The sequence below is a fragment of the Pteronotus mesoamericanus genome, unplaced genomic scaffold, assembly GCF_021234165.1.
Source record: "Pteronotus mesoamericanus isolate MK-2021 breed Mesoamerican mustached bat unplaced genomic scaffold, CSHL_Meso_final scaffold_705, whole genome shotgun sequence".
NCBI classification, from domain to species: Eukaryota; Metazoa; Chordata; class Mammalia; order Chiroptera; family Mormoopidae; genus Pteronotus; species Pteronotus mesoamericanus.
The window spans coordinates 10,729,614-10,748,523 of record NW_026555326.1 but is presented as its reverse complement, the minus strand read 5'-3'; the positions used below and the strand labels follow the sequence as shown (position 1 = coordinate 10,748,523).

General features: G+C 37.4%; 1 protein-coding gene across 2 annotated transcripts; it reads left to right on the top strand.

The window, feature by feature from the left end:
- Window positions 1-1,691: 1,691 nt before the first annotated feature.
- FCRL1 (Fc receptor like 1) lies at window positions 1,692-16,339 on the top strand. Of its 2 annotated transcripts, none has more exons than XM_054563021.1 (11): window positions 1,692-1,722; window positions 7,386-7,406; window positions 9,661-9,933; window positions 10,976-11,263; window positions 11,428-11,706; window positions 12,037-12,150; window positions 13,208-13,235; window positions 14,185-14,267; window positions 14,485-14,556; window positions 15,151-15,179; window positions 16,268-16,339. In XM_054563021.1, exons 1-11 carry the CDS (start codon window positions 1,692-1,694, stop codon window positions 16,337-16,339), a joined length of 1,290 nt encoding a protein of 429 aa, XP_054418996.1. The 2 variants fall into 2 exon arrangements, with proteins under 2 accessions (XP_054418996.1, XP_054418994.1); XM_054563019.1 differs by having other exon boundaries at window positions 15,148-15,179.
- The last annotated feature ends 2,571 nt before the right edge of the window (window positions 16,340-18,910 follow it).

Genomic DNA, 18,910 nt, shown 5'->3' with positions numbered 1-18,910 from the left:
AATGTATTTGAATAAAATAATTAATTAAAAAAGCAGTTTCAGATTTATCCTCTTATGAAAATTCTTATACTGACTATAAAGACCTAGTGATAAAATTATTTCACATTCTTCTCCTTCTCAGTGTGCACCCTTTCATTCACCACCTCCTGAATCAGGTCATATTCCCATTTACCTCACTAGAATCTTGATGGATGGGTTCATTGTTTTTTATTTAATCTAATTTTTAGTGATTTATTAATATACATGTATCAATTACTATTTTATAAAAATTAAGTATGAGGGTCTGGCAAATAATGCACAGCAGTCAAACCACTGAAAATTTATGAAAATATTGTAATCTGAAGAAATTGTAAAGGCTCACATATAGCACAGGAAAGAGGTCTAAAACAGTACAGTGTATGCAGAAACATAGCTACCTACATATACATCGTGAGTTTAGAGGACACCGCATTTCTCAATGCAAACATTTTATTCCTCGGTACTAAAGTTTTAAACTAGGGAAACTCATCCAAGCACAAAGTTTTTCCCCAAATCAAAAAAAACAAAGTTTTGTCACTTTGAAAATTTCCTTGAGACCTTTGGTGTGCTACCTCTTTCCTCCAGGGTTTTGTTTTTGTTTTTGTTTTGCATATCACTGGCCACTTGTTTCTTTCCTCAATATTTTTATTTGGACTTGACACTTGGTCTTAGATATGATTACTATAAAGTATCTTCCTGTATTTCTGAATAGTTTAGCTTCCTTACATTGCCTGGTTCTTCTTAATCTTACATTAAAAAAGGTTAAGAATGTTGACTATTAAAATGGCTTATTGTCTTCTAACTTACGGTCTGAATTACATAACAGAGTTCAATTACCAAGAACTAGTAGCCCCAATGTGCTAAGGTAAACAATGGAAAAAATTATAGATATGATGATTTATGAGGAGGGTAGGAGCAATATCACAAATGCTCAGGGTTAGTGATAATGGTGAATTCTCCCCAAATGCTGAGAAGCTACTTTGCATATGTCTGTTTCCAGTATTTCATTTTCAAAAATTCTCCAGATTGCGACTTTCCATGATTTTGTTTTTCAGCTGTTTCATGCTTATTTATTGATACACTGAAAGTTTATATATGGAAGCTTGTATTTTAAGAGTAACTTTACCATGTACACATCATCATATGCAACAATTGTCAGACACTATGCATAACCTGGGTGACAGTCATCAGTCTCTGGCTTAATAAAAATATTTGCATAGTTGTGACTACATTAGAGGCTTCTGAGAAATGAAAGGATGTGCTGAAGGAGACATCCTTACTAAAGGTGAAAAGCATGCAATTTGAATTTCAGCAGAAACATAGTCTGACACACAATATCAAAGTCAAAAACTGCCTTTAGGAAACTTCCTTTGAGATGCCTGAGTTCTTAGGAAAGGACCTGATGTATTAATTTGCATTATCTTCAAATTATGGAAATTAAATTAAACTATAAAAAGAAGCATCTTTAATTTTCTCACCATCCACAAGAGAGAAAAATGAAATTGGCCATTAGATGGCTCCTGTTCTTTCCTCTATCTCTCTAAACTTGTACTGCAGGGTAACTTCCAATCCTGACTTCCTCAAACCTCTTACACACCACTGCCTCTTTACTCTGAAGTAAATTCTTTTTTTGATGAGAGAGCATCTCAAATACAGTCCCTGAACTGGCCCTAATGCTGCTGAGGCTCTTGCTGTTGATCTGTGGTAAGTAGGACAACTCAGAACAGAGTATGGGATTCCATAATGGGGCTCTGACTCCTGAAGAGCTGTGAGACCTCTAAGGAGTAATTTTCTACTTGGCAATGTTCAGGACTGCTCTGCTCTCTACTTTCAACTGAGGGCTCAGAGTTAGACAGAAAGTGGTAGATACAGGAAAACCAGATTTTTTAATTTTTTAAAAATTTTGTTTCTTTTTATTCTCCGCCTTCCCACCACCACTTTCCCATGCCCCCTCCCCTATCTTCCCTCCCTCAATCCTTCCCCACTTTGGCTTTGTCCATGAGTCCTCGATATATGTTCCTTGATTTGACCCTTCCCTTCCCTTTCCCTGCCCACCCTGCCCTCCTTTTCTCTTGTCTCTGTTGGTTCCTTTTTTCTTTCAATGCTGCTGGCCATATTTTCCTTTCTTGTTTGTTTTGGAGCTTAGGTTCCACATATAGGTGAGATCATATGGTATTTGTCTTTCGCCCCCAGCTTATTTCGCTTAGCATAATGCTCTCCACTTCCATCCATGCTGTCGTGAAGTGTAGTAGTTCTTTTTTTCTTTCTACTGTGTAGTATTCCATTGTATAAATGTACCATAATTTTCTATCCAATCATCTACTGATGGGGATTTAGGTTGCTTCCAACACTTGGCTATTGTAAATTGTGCTGCTATGAACATTGGGGTGCGTAGGTTCTTTCGAAATGGCGTTTTGGGATTCTTAGGGTATAGTCCTAGCAGGGGAATCACTGGATCAAAAGGCAGTTCCATTTTCAGCTTTTTGAGGAAATTCCACACTTCTTTCCACAATGGCTGCACCAGTCTGCACTCCCACCAATGGTGTACTAGGGTTCGCTTTTCTCCACAACCTTGCCAGCACCTGTTGTTTGTGGATCTGTTTATGATGACCATTCTGACCGGTGTGAGGTGGTACCTCATGGTGGTTTTGATCTGCATTTCTCTGATGGCTAGTGATGCTGAGCATCCTTTCAAATGCCTCTGGGCCCTATGTATCTCCTCCTTGGAAAAGCGTCTGCCCAGGTCCTTTGCCCACTTTTAAAATTTTATTTTAATTTATTTTTTCAAATACATTTGTCTCTGCCTACTCCCCACCACTTTCCCTTGCCCCCTCCCTCCTTCCCTCCCTCAGCTCTTCCCTTTTGATTTTGTCCATGAGTCCTTGCTATATGTTCCTTGACTTTCCCCTTCCCTTCCTTTTCCCCGCGCCCCACTCCTTCCCTCTTGTCTCTGTTGATTTCTTTTCCTTTCAGTGTTGCTGGTCTTATTTTCCTTGCATCTTTGTATTGTTGGTTAGGTTCCGCTTCTTCAGATCTTATAAATCTTTCGCCTTTGCCCATTTTTTGATTGGATCGTTTGTCTTCTTAGAGTGGAGTCGAGTGAGTTCTTTATATATCTTGGAGATCAAACCTCTATCTGATGTATCATTAGCGAATATATTTTTTCTTATGGTTGGCTCTCTTTTCCTTTTTCTGATGTTTTCCTTAGCCATGCAGAAGCTTCCTATTTTGATGAAGTCCCACTTGTTTATTCTTTCTTTTATGTCCCTTGCTTTACGAGACATATTGGTGAAAAAATTGCTGCGTGGGATATCGGAGAGTTTCCGACCAATGTTCTCCTCTAGGACTTTTATGGTGTTGTGACTTATATTTAAGTCTTTTATCCATCTTGAGTTTATTTTTGTGTATGGTGTCAGCTGATAATCCAATTTCAATTTTTTGCATGTAGCCTGCCAGCTCTCCCAACACCATTTGTTGAAGAGGCTATTTTTACTCCACTTTATGCTTCTGCCCCCAATGTCAAATATTAATTGACCATAGAAACATGGGCTTATTTCTGGGCTTTCTATTCTGTTCTACTGGTCTATGGGTCTGTTCTTGTGCCAGTACCAGATCATTTTCATTATAGTGGCTTTGTAATATAGTTTCATGTCTAGTATTGTGATCCCACCTACTTTGTTTTTCTTTCTAAAAATTGCTGCAGTGATTTGAAGTCATTTATGGTTCCATATAAATTTTTGAAATGTCTGTTCTATTTCTGTGAAATACGTCATTGGCATTTTAATAAGGATTATGTTGAATCTGTAAATTGCTTTGGGTAGTGTGGATATTTTGATAATATTAATTCTTCCAATCCATGAGCATGGTATATGCTTCCACTTATTTGTGTCTTCCTTAATTTCTTTCTTCATTGTTGTATAGTTTTTCTTCAATGTTATATAATAAAAATGTTATTTTAATGTTTATCTCATAGGATATGTTCAACATTTGTCTTTCAATTTTTGATTTATGATTGTGTTTTTGGTATAATATTTTCAATAACCATGAAGATAACTTGTACAACAAATTGGCTTTTTGGTTCCTTGCCCTTCTTACTATTAACATAATTTTCCTTTATCTTTTCATTATCTCCCATTCCTACCAACAAACCCTATAACATTACCTATAATTTCTCTATTTCCATAATCTTTGTTTTCAGCATCGCCCTCCACCCAATACCCACACACTTAATACATTCTATCCCCAACCCACAATCTCTAGTGTGCCATCTCTAACATGTCTTCAACTTCCCAGGATTACTTTTTCCATTGTCAATTAATACTCTCTACATCCTCCTCCTCCTCCTCCTTCTCCTCCTCCTCCTCCTCCTTCTTCTTCTTTTTTGTTTTTTTTGCATTTAAACCATCCAACCTGTGGTATTTTATTACAACTGCCCCAGCAGACCAAGACACATGGTAAATAGTATTGTATCAATGTTATTTTTCGTTTTACTAATTGTATTATAATTGTGTAATATGTTTACATTCGGGGAAGCTGTGAAAAAAGTATACAAGAGTAAAATGCATGGCTTTTGCAACTTTTCTGGTATCCCTGAAAATACTTAAAAATAAAAATTTTTTTTAAAAGATCTAAAATTATTACCAAGCAACATCATTTGTTAAATCTAAATACTATTCTAGTTAGTTTTTATATTTTTGTGTATATTTTAAATGTGGATCCCTTCCATGAAACTCTCTCTGATGCACCATCTCAGGTGACAAGACAAGGGGCTGAAAACTAAGATATGCATCACAGGTCTATCTAGAGAAAGGTTAGATTCTCACATCTCCCCATCCAGAAACCTGAACACTGTCAATATGGCTGCTATATAGGCAAGGAATGGAAGTAAATCCTCTGAAGAAATTGAAATTCCTCAGAACAAAAATCTATAATGTAAGAAATACTCCCCATGCATACCCTCAATGACTTATATTCACAACTCCTGCCACAATCACAACTCCTGCCACAGAATTCTCAGGATTTTAGTAGTAGGCTCAGGTGGGAAGCATGGATAAAACAAATGTGTTAATCAAGAGAGTGTTCTGGAGGAAGAGAGATGAAGGTGTATCCAAACGAGTATTGTGATAAACTATAGAATCTAAGCCAATAGTCTATCATAATACTCCTTTGGATACACCTTCATCTCTCTTCCTTCAGAACACCCCCCTGATTAATGCACTTTTTTCCCCATGCTTCCCACCTGTGCCTAAGCAGCTTAATGTGATTTTAAACAGAAGGCACAATCCTGCTGACTTATTTTCCCTTAAATACAGAACCACCAATAATCAGCCATGCCAGGCAATCCTCTTATACTTTCATAATCAATGTTCTCCCATTCTTGATAACCACTATGTCATACCTTCTCTTTTTCCTCAAACTTCTCCCTTCTTATTCCTAATATATAATTCTGATTTATATTTCACTGGGAAAATAAAAGCACTCATAAGTAAATTCCTTATTCTACTGCTGTATGTATTAACTCAGTCTCCTCTATATTTATGTACTCTGCCTTCCCCCCAGCCCATCATTAATACATAGTTCCTTATTTTATCATATACAGGATTCTCCACTTGTGCAGTGTGTGCCAGACTCTTTTTATTTCTCAAAAACTTTGCTCCATCATCAAAATTTCCTCCAACTGTGTCATTCCCATAAATATGTAAGCATGTTATAATATATTTTACCTTAAAATAATAGAAATATGGCCTGATTGTTTCCTCCTTTTGCTACACTGTTCGTCTCTCTCTTTTTTACTTCACCTCATTTTATCCTTTAATTTTTTTAAAATTTATATTACAGTGTTTCACTTTTTTGATATTCTACCTATAATTTTTGACAAAGTTTTAGTGTCGTGCAACCACCAGTGCAATCAAAATACCGAAAATTTTCATCACTTCAATGGAGCTGGATATTATTATGCTAAGTGAAAAAAGCCAGTCATCAAAAGACAAATACCATATGATCTCCCATATATATGGAATATAATGAACAATATAAACTGACAAAAGAAATCAAAACAGAAGCATTGATACATGGAACAGACTGAGAGCTAGCTGTCAGAGGGGAGTAGAAAGAGGAAACTGGATAAAATAAGGTGAAGGGATTAGCCAAAGAACAAATATGAGTAACCCATAGACACAAACAACAGTGTGATGATGGCCAGAGAAAAGTGGGGGTGACGGCGGCACGGAGGTAGGTAAAGGCAAGGGTGAGTGGGGATATTTGTTATTGTGTAAGCAATAAAAATGAAGAAAAATAGTTTCCTTATGCCCTCCCTTTATAGTCAAAAACTCCCTCATTTCTAACTTCTGGATGTTGCTAAACTGTTCTAGGTTTTTAAACTTCTGTATCCTTTCTTAAACCCATTTAAATAATTTTTTAGTTCTCCCCATACCATTAAAACTGCTCTTGTTTATATCATCAACCACTTCTAAATTGCCCCATCAGGATTACTTTTCATTTCTCTATTTGAACTCTCAGGAGTATCTAAAATGTGATTTTTATGTTAGCCTTTATTAATTCTCTTCTTTGTCCTGAGGAACTAATTACTCAAATAAACATTTAACATAAAAAAAGAAGACATCTCAAACTAAATATACACTTTGATAGATAACAATAAGATAATATTTATTAAATGTTAAATTCTAGGCACTAGGTACTAGTCTACACATTTTATAGATATCAACTAATTTAATTCTTACAAAGCTCTGTGAAGCAGTTCTGTTAAGGAATCCAAATCATAAAGAAATGAAGGATTTCTCTCAGGTTAACACAACTTGTAAGAGGATGAGACAAAATTCAAATCTATGGTAACTGGCTGCAAAGCCCACATTATCCACAGAATTTACAGTTCTTAGTAATTATTGTATCTTGAGCAAGAATCTTTCCACTATTCTTCTCTGATTATTGCTACCATGAGTCAGCTTGTGCAAGCTGGATCATTCAGGCCTTCGAGAAGACAGGATGAAAATGAGGAGCTTATAGAAGGGAGATGCTAAATAGTTATAAAACAAAAGAACTTATTGGAAATTGCTTTTATAATCATAAAATTAATTATGTTTTACTTTTTGGGCAGGCATTTTGTGGGTGATGTGGAATGTGAGAAAAAGAATGGAAAGAAGAAAATGGAAGAAAGGAACTGGAAAATTAGGAGGAAAGGAGGAAAAGAGAGAAGAAAAGAGAAATAGTAAAGGGAAAAGGAAGGGAAAAATGTAGGAGAGATAAGAGGGAAGTAAGCTCTGTTATTGGGGAAACTCTTTGAAAATTTAAACTTTGTATATGTTAAGTATTTGCTGCTCTGTACTGATTACTGCTGAATTCTCTTCCAGTTCCACTCTGTGAACCAACTGGTGAGTTGCACTTCCCTTTCTTCTTCATGGTCTGTGGGGTATCTTGACATGGGACCAAAACTAGAGGCCCGTGGATGACTGTCTGACATCTGGTGACAGCTACTTAGGTATACAAATAACAGTGGTTCCTTTGGGGGTTAAGGCTGCTTGTGTTCACACTAGTTTTTACACCTGATATTTCCCTGCTTAGCTGAAGGAACAGGTGTTGGTCTGACTTTCTCAAGACCACACTATTTTTGTTCTGGGAAGTCCCAGCTTAGGGAGGAAGTTGCTGTTTGAATACAGAAGATGTGGGTGCCAAAGACTGATGTTAGAAGACTCTCGCCTCTCCTAGCATAATGGGCTATAAGACCCCTGTTTTTCCTCAGAGGCTCTGCCAAGAGTGATAGAGAAAATGGAGAACAACATTATAGTCAATCTTTGGGTCTGTACAAAATAAAATAGCGTTGCTGATTCTTTCCAATTTTCAGCTCGGCTCTGGTCCCACCTCAGTTACACAAGTGTGATTTCTCTTTTAGAATCTGATTTATGCAAACTTATTTCACTGTTGTGATCCTCATTTAAAGTTGTTTTTTTTTTTTAAACTTGATGATGAGAGGAGGCAATTTTCTCCTAGAAGAAATATTTCACTGAAATCTGTTTAAATCTAATATGGGTCAGAATTTTTTTTGTACATAAAATACTAAACACAGAATTAACAAAAGTTATCCTGTCACATCAAAAAACACAGGCTACATATGCAGCTAGGGAACACAAAATTAGGAATTCTTATGATGAGACATATTCAAAACCAACCCTGCCTCTGGGTTCCTCACCTGATGTTTATCTAACTCATGCCTTGTGTTAATGCCATGATCTCTTGTGCCTGGCTCTATTTTTACTTCATAAATGCATGCATGTGCCTAATCCTAGCCTAGGCAGAAATCCAAAGCCACCAAAAAGGTGACAAAAGAAATGTTCTGCCACCAGGAATTTGCCACGTAGTCTCTATGCCTGAGAATTATTTGAAATAAGCTCTGAGCTGTAAGAATGAACTCTAAACTCTTGCAAACTGCTCTTATGTCCTACTCCATACCCAACTCAGCTTCATTCAGAAAAGTGGGCTAAAGGTGACTAGATACTTTTTTTCTTTTTCTTTTTTGCTTTGACCCTAAAATTCTACTGCTCCTCAGTCCTCTGGGGACTATAACTTCACAAGGATAGATAGTTACTCTAATGTGCAGGGCATTCCATGCTCTAGCACAAAGGAAATATTCTAGTACCATTCTGGAACTGATTTTTCTTTTAAGTTTTAGGGTAAAGCTTTCCAATAAGAAGGATTATAGATATTAAACCAGAATAACCTCTCAGTGATCTAGTACACTTGGAACTTTAATGTGGTGAATTAAAAAGTTGAAGCAGCACTAGCTCTTTAGGTATTTGTTTATTCAACAATCAAAGTTGCTGTTATTCTGAAAATTTTAAAAAGTTTCCTAAGAAAAACTCCTTTCTTTCTTTACCATAAGGAGATGAAGTGAAAGCAGAATACAACTATAACCATCTTTAATTCATAAAAAAAGCCCCTAAGACCAATAAAGGATACATTCCTGAGGTTCAAGACATGGATTAAATTTTCTCCTTATAAACATGACTTCTAAAGGGGTTTGCAAAGAAGTTTCATAGCACAAGCTGTGTAGATGTGTGGTTCCAGGGCATTTCCAGGCAACTATTATGCATAGAGAGAATCAATAAAGAAGACATTGAGTTTCTATAAGTCTTTTTCAGATTGACAGATCCTCCAAGTCTCATATTCTGTCTTTGAAAGAAATAGTCTGAGACATTAGGGAAAAGGAAACAGAAAAATATAACCAATATGGCTTACAGCAAGGATGAATAAGATAGGTTCACTTTTCTTAAAACTTCAAGATTCATCATTTCCAATGCCAACTTTGATAACAGTTGTCAATATTCCTGCACTAACTCCCCAAAAATGTCTTCTTAGTTCATGGATAGAAACTTCAATGAGTAAGAAACAAGCCAAAAGTAAGTATTGACTTGTGGTAAGAAGTGATGTTACAGGGGCAGGATGTGTTGGGAGTGAGCAGTTGACAAAAGAAAACCCATTGTCCATATGTGGGTGGTGATGTAAGAGATCATCTGAGTGTGCATTTGGCTGCCTCTCAATCTTGTTTCAAAAGCTGAGAATACAAAGTGACTGTTACCAGGAACTCTAAACTTCATTGCCCTGGAATATTTGTTTAATCCTTCTCTCTAGTGCTGCTTTTGATAGCCAACCCTTCTATGCCCATAGAGGGTAACTCAATGACCCTGACTTGTAAGGCCCAGCTCCCTCCAGAGAAGTTAGATGTCCATCTCCAGTTCTGCTTCTTCAAAGATGGCTATGCCCTGGGGCTGAGCTGGAACAACTCTACAGAGCTCCAGATCCCTGCCGTGAGGAGGGAAGAAGATTCAGGGTCCTACTGGTGTGAAGCACAGGCAGCTGAAACTAAAGTCATAAAGAGCAAGAGTATCCAGATATATGTGCAGAGTGAGTGCAAGTGGGGGACCCTGCTGGGGTGGGCTTAAGGAGGGCATAAGCTTGGGTTTTCCCTACAGGTGTGTTCAGCTCCTGCAGAAAAAGGTACTGTACTTGAGTTTCTCTATCAGAGTACTTAAGAGATTTTCCTTTATTCTTGTTATTCCAATTCAAGTAAGCAGAATAATATTTAGGAAACTCTTGCTATGTGTCTTCCCTCTCCTGGAGAGTGTCGGGGAAATATCTGCATATTACATGTCCCTGATTACAAGTAACTGATGCTCAATCAATACTTTAAACAACTAGGGTGAAATATTGGTGGTGTTGCATGTATATGGTTGACTATTGATAAAAATTCAGAGGAAAGAAATATGACTGAGGTGGTAAAAGAAGGCTTTTTGAATAGATTATTGGGAAAGGGCTTATGGAAGAAATACTGGGGCCTGGTTTTTAAAGATTAAAAAAAGAGCATTTTGTGATTCTGAATCATGTTATTTGAAGTCAGGATTGATGCTTCTGATATCCTCTTTCACTATCAAAGATGTATCAATTGTTCCATAAAGCAAATGTTCTCTAGAAACCTGGGCTTTCCAAGACTTGCTCAAAACTCAGCATTGGTGAAGGTGGAACACACACGCACACACACACAGAATCTAGAAAGCAGGCCCTGTTCTAGCACGAGTTAGAACCATCATTTGAACCCAGAGAGTTTGATCTGTAACCTGGAATTTTAATCACTATGCTTTTATGCCTTGTAAAATGAGAGTTTGAGATATCAGGGTTTGGGGAAAGTCCATTGTCCTAGGGAGGGAGGTAATGCTGCATCCTCTATGGTAATATTATGGTGCCTTTCTTACCGTACTACCATCGACCCAAACAATGCCAATTCTAAGTCAGCAGAAACATTGCCCACCTCTCCCCATACTTTAATATTAAACTATATAAATTATTGACTTTATCCAAGCCCTTTTCTTTCTGGATGGTTGCACCAACTCTCTGTCCCTGAAACTCTTCTTACCCAAGAGTTCTCATGTGTTATTTTGTGTTTGTGCAGGAATCCCTGTCTATAATGTGAGCTTGGAGACACAGCCTCCAGGGGGACATGTGATGGAGGGAGAAAAGCTGGTTCTTGTCTGCTTGGTCCCTGGGGGAACAGGAGACATCACTTTTCTCTGGTACAAAGGGGTTCTGGGCTTAAACCTGGAAACGAAGACCCAGCGTTCACTGACAGCAAAATTTGAGATTCCTATGGTGAGGGAGAGTGATGCTGAGAAATATTACTGTGCAGCTGACAATGGCTATGGTCTCAGTCTCAGTGGGCTAGTGAGCATCACAGTCAGAAGTAAGTTTAACTACCCTTCAGTTCAATTATCATGTCACAAATTGGGCTCCATGTTCCCTTGGGACATTCTGAAAAAGTTCAATGAGGCTGAGCCCATGTGGGAAGAGATTATGAGTTTGTCACATTATCAGAGACCCTCTTAGACATTACACTATCTCTGTCAGTTCCAGTGTCTCGCCCAGTTCTCACCATCAGGGCTCCTGAGGCTCAGAATGTGGTGGGAGATGTAATAGATCTTCACTGCGAAGCATGGAGAGGTTCTCCTCCAATCTTGTACCAGTTTTATCATGAGAATGTTACCATGGGAAACAGCTCAGCCCCCTTTGGAGGAGGAGCATCCTTCAACCTCACTCTGACTGCAGACCATTTTGGAAACTATTTCTGTGAGGCCAACAATGGCCTTGGGGCCCAACGCAGTGAGGTGGTGATACTCAACATCACAGGTATGGAACATTCCTGGTCAATGTCTTTTTTTCAGCTGCCTGGGAGAGTTTTGTTGACATCACAGTGCTGCTGCTGCTGTGTTTTCAATGATTGGATTTTAGTGGGTGGCACTGACCTAAGAAATGTATCTGAGGGGGTATGGAGAACATAATGACTGGATGCATCTTTTCTTTTATCATTTGTGAAAAGCTGCAAGTCTGTAGATAAAAGTTTCACTACCCCCTCTCCCTGCAAAGAGCAGACCTTGGCCACAATGCACACTCAAGATGTCTGCTCTCTAAATTGAAGCCCTTCTCATTGGCAACTCATGCACAGGTTTCTCTCCTCAGTGCCCCCAGAAGACAGAAGAAACCTTACTTCAACACTCTTTGAGTGGTTGCTTGGAATCCTGGGTCTCACCACTATGGTCCTATTATTTTGCTGTTGGCTCAAGAGAAAAATAGGTTAGTATATATAGAAATTGTTAAGTTGTTACTCTGACCTTTGTTTTCAATGAAACAGGCTACATTTGTAATGCACATACAATAAAGAATGGACATATCTTGTTATTGACCCTGCTACAGATTAGCTTAGAAGACTCATCATGGGAAAGGCACATATTAAAGTAGTGCAGTGTTGTAAGTAAAGTTCTATATCACCTTTGTATTAGTAGTTAAAGTCCAGCTTATATCTAGTGCTTATGTGATTTAATTTTTATTAAAAAATATAACTATTTAAATAACTAATCAGCTACTGGAAGAGAAATACATTTACAGCTCCAGCTATACTGACCATCTCCCAAATAAAGTCAATGTGTCAATTCTTACTCACCTTAGAATTCTTATTACAAACTCATGCTTCACTCACCCCAAAATGCTTGTCCATATATCCATACATTCTATTCATTGCTGGACCTCTTCCACCTTGTGACCTAAATGTCATTCTTTTCCAACAAGCTTTACTTGGCCACACAGCCTCTTTTTCATTGTTCTTCATCAAAGTACAAAGTTTCAAATTTTATCACAATTGGTAACTGAATTTTTATTTGTATGTTTATTATTGGTTTCTTGTTCTCCATTGATCAAGCTGGAGGTGGGGCAAGAGAAGACAATGTGAGATTCTTATTTAAATCACATGCTTTTTCTGCATCTTTGTGCACCTCACCCCATCTATGATGTCGTTGAGGCAGTGCTTCCTTCTGAGGGATATTGTTAAGATAAGATTAGGTGGTGTAGTTGTAAAACCAGAAGCAAAAATATTGTCAGTATAAGATTCAGAGGCTTGAGCTCAAGTCTTAGCTTTGATATTTATTATTGTTGGGAAGCTCACTTCTGGGCCTGTCTCTTCACCTGCAAAATAAAGGATCTGCCTGAATGACTGCCAGGATGTCCTTTGGGCATACAGTGACATCTTGTGGCAGGTGTACTGGCATGAAAAACATTCCCTGCACAAGGGCTACATCAAAACACTAAGAAAACGCATTCCTCCACTGATATGTGTGCTCGTTTGTTTGATTTTCAGGAAAACATTCGGCCAGGGATCCATTCAGGTGAGGCTTCTGCTTTCTCTGTCTGTGCTGACAGTGAAGAAAAAATCTATTTAAAAAATTGAATTGTCCCCTCTCCATAGCTTTCTTCATATTTTTGTTATATCCAAAGCTTCCACTCCACAGTTATCTCACTAATAACTTTGAATATTCATTTGCTATTCCTCTTTTTTTATTTAAATTAATTCAAATACTTTCATCGTTCTTCCTAATTTACCTCTTTCACTAAATATAAAAAAGAAAACTAAGTTACTTTGACCCATTTTATGTATTAATTCAATCAATTAACCAATATCTGAGGGTCTATAAGCCATTCTATTGAGTGATGAAAGGCATGAAAATACATAAAAATCTTGAGTGCTTAAGAATCATAGAATAGTTAAGCTATATACACTTTTCTGTAACACAAGCTAGAGAGTAATAAACATACTGAAATTTTTCATAATAAAGTTCTTTAGCAGTTTAGAAGTGGAAAATATTTTTGAATACTTCAATATGAGGATACCAATGTTTAGTTGATATATTTTAATAGTGTGTTATTGTTTATGTCAACAAAAAATTTTTTCTGCCCAGCAACCTCTTTCCCATCTTGAGTCAATCAGTATTCCTTCCTTTCATATCTACTGAGCATCTGTAAAATAAATGGCACTGTTACGGGTGTGGGCAATACCACAGTAAGCCAGCCAGATAAGGACCTTACATTCATTGAGTATATACTCTAGTGATATTCTGGGCATATACATGGGCTTTACTCAGCCCATGTATAGAGCTGGGGCTTGTACCATACAACTGTATTGATTGCTGATTTTCCCAGAAATTACTATTCTATAATATTAGTACTATTTCTAACTGGTTTCTCTCATTCAGCGTCTTGTTCATAATCCCAGATAATGTCGTCTGGGGCATCTAAAATGCTATCCCAGGTGGATAGCATGTGTTTCTGTGTTTTCAGGAGCCCTCCCAGCCCTGTACTCCAAGGATCCACATATGTCAACTCAACTTCTCCAGTGCAACTACAGCCTATATATAAAAATGGTGAGGTTTCCCAAATAACCGGGAACAAAGTAGATAAAGTGACCTGGGGAAGAGGTAACGGGATGTCTGCTAGTCAAACCTGACCCTGTTGTGATCCAGCCACCTCTGCAAATACAGGAATCATCTGTCTTCATGGCTATGATAGGTGGTATGTATGAGCAAATTAAATTTCGGGAACAAGGGACTGTGTCACAATGCACCCTCATTTCTTTTTCAGTGAATGCAGTAAATGGAGAAGAGGTTTATTCTTTGGTGTACTATATGCAACAGCAACAGCAATCAGCAGCAGGTAAGACATGAGGGAACAAATTTGTCTCTCAATTTTGTCCTTCCCAGAGCCAAGAAGTGGCTGTGCATAGCAGCATTCTTTTGGGTTGCTGCTTCTACCTTCGGATCTGACTATTGTGCCTATCTAAAAACTGGACTTTTTTCTGGGACCTGCCTTGAGTAGAGCCCAGTGCTAATGCTAACTTGGCCTGACTATGGAGTGTATATCTTATTCTGCAATCAGGTAGAAGCATTGGAGATGGTGGCTTCCACCTATCCTCTTTGAGTAACCGTATGTACTCCCTACAACACCCCAACATAGCTACCTAGTTGTTATTGTTATCCTATCTAGTACATGGTAGGCCCAGAAATGCTGAAAGGTCTAAATGTTAAGTGGGACTTACTTACCATCCCATCCCCAGGTTGCTAATTTTTCTCTGCATAATAGGGGAATTATATTTGCGACAGACAGAAAAGTAAGATAAAACTATTAATGTAAATAAATCAATGGGAAATAGACAGGAGAGGGAAAAGTCTTTTTATCACTGATTTAGTGGAAGACATTAGGTGTAAGTAAAATCTCATAGCACGTACCTTTTTTTTCCCCCCACAGTAGAATCCCTGAGTACACATACTGAGGATAAGGTGAGTTAGAATCCCTATTATTCTAACATCCATACTCTTTCTTCTTGGGTCTGGTTCTCATACTTTTAAAATTATGACCACTTAGGAAAAAACAAAAGATATCATGGTCTATCTTCTTTACTTTCTCATGCAGTAGGCATAAAAACATTTAGTTATAATAGCAAAGCATCACTGTAGAAGAAAATTTTGGAGGCTTACATATACATATCTTTTTTGTTTGTTTGTTTATCTGTTCATTGTCTTTCCTGTTAGAAAGTAAGCTAGATGAGGGTAAAATATGGCCTTGTTTACTCTTTTATCCCCAGTGTTTGGAGGGTGCCTGTGTGATAAAATAAAGTAAAACAAAAACAGACTAAGAGACCTAACAACATAATGCACTGTGTGATTCTGGACTACATCATTTTTGAGTGATTTGGGAGTAAACTGGAGTATAGTCTAAAAATTCTATTAAAAAATCTTTACACAAATATTCTTGAGCCATGTATACATAAATTTATTTGATAAGATTAACAAAACAACACATAGAAATATAATATGCTAAACAGTGATTTTTGTAATTAAAATTAGTAATTTCTAAACTGAACAATTCATGACATCACTGATGATACAAAAATGTTTTTATAAAATGCAAGGATTCTAATTCTTCATGTGTGCAAGGACATGGGTGTTTTGTAATTTTGTCTAGTGTGGTGTAACAGTCAAATGTCTTAGTAAAGTACTCAAGTCCTTGGTAAACTCCATTCCAGTGGCATGCTAAGTTAAATGTATGAATACAAAATTCTGACATTATTTTAAAAAATGACAGCCTATAGAACTGCCTAACAATGGCCCATAAGAATGAGAGAAGGCTTTTCATGTTCATATCAGTTTGCAGCTCATCAGAAGCACCTCTGTAGCCCACCATTAAAGTGCAGACCCTTTAAAAATGCTTGCTTAGGGCCACAGACTTTCAAGAACCTCTAAGTCATGTATTGCAAGGCACACCATAATAAGATGCATTCCTGTTGATTGGGAAATAAAACTGATGGGAGGCATGTTCCACTCATCTTCCCTGCTCTGGCCCTCTAACCCTGTACCTTTGCTTCTAGGACTCTTCAGTCATCTATTCTGGACTGAAGAGAGCAATCCTTAGAGATGAAGACTATGAAGATGCTATGTAAATTTATGGAAGAGTCTGATTTTTGAAACCATTTATGACCTTATGTCTCGGAACCAATATGTTCTTCAGAGATCCTGGAGAATAAGCTTTCCAGCATACTCATATAGATGCTTTCTTCCACAAGACTATTTCTATGTCTACTATAAAAAGAACTTGGCTCAATTCTTGAAGAGACCACCCAGGAGGATCAACATGAATGTAGGAGTGGAAAGAACTTTGTTACCAAAACCCAATTCTTAGTGGTTCTTTTAGGCACAGGTCAAATTTCTCTCTAACATCTTTTTCTAAGAGGAAACAAGACCGGAAAAAAGAACTTAGGATCTTGGGGTAGAGAGACAGTGAAGCTTGGGGTGCACAAAACCTAAGGTTAGTGATTTCATGGGACTGTTCCATACAGAGAGCTGTGTATATCATTTTGTCCATGTGTTTTTTTCAGCTCAGACAGTACTGATCTCTAGCTCTATAACTTACATTAGTTATCCTGTTTCTCCATAAAATATATTGCCCATAACACCTGGAGTCACTGTTACCAAATTAGAAGTAAAACAAAGTTATATCCCTGTCTAGCTTGGCTCAGTTGGTTGAAGCATTGTCCCATACACTGAAAGGTTACAGGTTTGATCTCTGGTCAGGGCAAATACCCTGGCTGAGGGTGCGGTCCCCATGGGGTGTGTGCAGGAGACAAAAAATTGATGTTTCTCTCAGATTGATCTCTCTCTCTCTCTCTCTCTCTCTCTCTCTTATTTCTCAATAAATGTATTCTGTGTGAGGATAAAAAATAAAATAAAATTTCATAAGACATTATTGGAGTTATACTCAATTTTATTTTTATGCACAGATCAGCTTAGATTTATAATGAAATAATGTGTTACCACAGCCAATATTCTGCATTTGTTGCAGCCTCATGAAGGTTTATGAATGTAGTTTTCCTTACTTTATTCACAAATGTTTTGATAATATGATAATATGACTTTAAGTTTTTATTTTTTCTTTTTTTTTTTTTTATTGTTCAAATATATTTGTCTCCATTCTCCCACCACCACTTTCTCCTGCCTTACCCACCTCCACCTCCCACCCTCAATGCTTCCATACTTTGGCTTTGTCCATAGGTCCTTTATGCATGTTCCTTGATTTGATCCTTCCTCTTCTTTTCCCCATTAGCCCCCTTTCTCATTCCCTCTCATTATTATAGGTTTGCTTTTTTTTTTCAATGTTGCTGGTTATATTTTCCTTGCTTGTTTGTTTTGTTGATTAGGTTCTACCTATAGGTGAGATCATATGGTATTTGTCTTTCACTTCCTGGCTTATTTTTCTTAGCATAATGCTCTCCAGTTCCATCTATGCTGTTGTGAAGGGTAGTAGCTCTTTCTTTCTTTCTGCTGTGTATTATTCCATTTTGTATATCTACCATAGTTTATTGACCCACTCATTTATTGATGGACACTTAGGTTGCTTCCAGCACTTGACTATTGTAAATTGCGTTGCTATGAACATTGGGGTGCATAAGTTCTTTTGAATTGTTGTTTTGGGATTTTTAGGGTATAAACCCCAGTAATGGAATTGCTTGGTAAAAAGGCAGCTCCATTTTTTGCTTTTTAAGGAAATTCAAAGTTATTTTCCATGGTGGCTGCACCAGTCTGTGTTCCCATCAACATTGCACTAGAGTTCACTTTTTTCCACAGCATAGCTAGCACTTGTTTGATGGTCATTCTGACTGGTGTGAAGTGATACCTCACTCTGGTTTTAATTTGGGTCTCTCTGATGGCTAGTTATGCTGCGCATCCTTTCATATGTCTCTGGGCCATCTATAGGTCCTCCTTGGAGAAGTGTCTGTTCAGGTATTTTTCCCATTTTTAAATGGATTGTTTGTCTTTTTGGAGTGGAGTCATGCAAGTTCTTTACATATTTTGGAGATCAAACCCTTCTCTGAGGTATCATTGACAAATATATTTTCCCATTCGGTTGGTTCCCTTTTCATTTTGCTGATGTTTTCTTTAGCCATGCAGAAGCTTCTTATTTTGATGAAGTCCATTTGTTCATTCTTTCCTATGAGTTCCCTACTGTAGGGGACATATCGGTGTAAATATTGCTGTGCAGAATATCTTAGAGTTTCATGGCTATGTTCTCTTCTTGGACGTTTATGGTGTCATGACATATATTTAAGTCTTTTATTAATTGAGTTTATTTTTGTGTTTACTGTAATTTGGACATCAATTTTTTTTTTTTTTTGGATATAGCTGTCCAGATCTCCCAACACCATTTGTTGAAGAGGTTATTTTTACTCCATTTTATGTTTCTGCCCCTTTGTCAAATATTAATTGACCATAGGAGACATGGGCTTATTTCTGGGCTCTCTATTCTGTTCCATTTAGTGTACAAAATGCCTTCAATTTCTGATTATTGATTCTGTATCCCAGTGTTTTGCCAAATTCACTTATTAGGTCAGGTAGTTTTATGGTGTGATCTTTGGGGTTTTCTATGTACAGTATCATGTCATCTCCAAACAGTGACAATTTTACTTCCTCCTTTCCAACTTGGATGCCTTTTATTTATATTTCTTGTCTGATCGCTA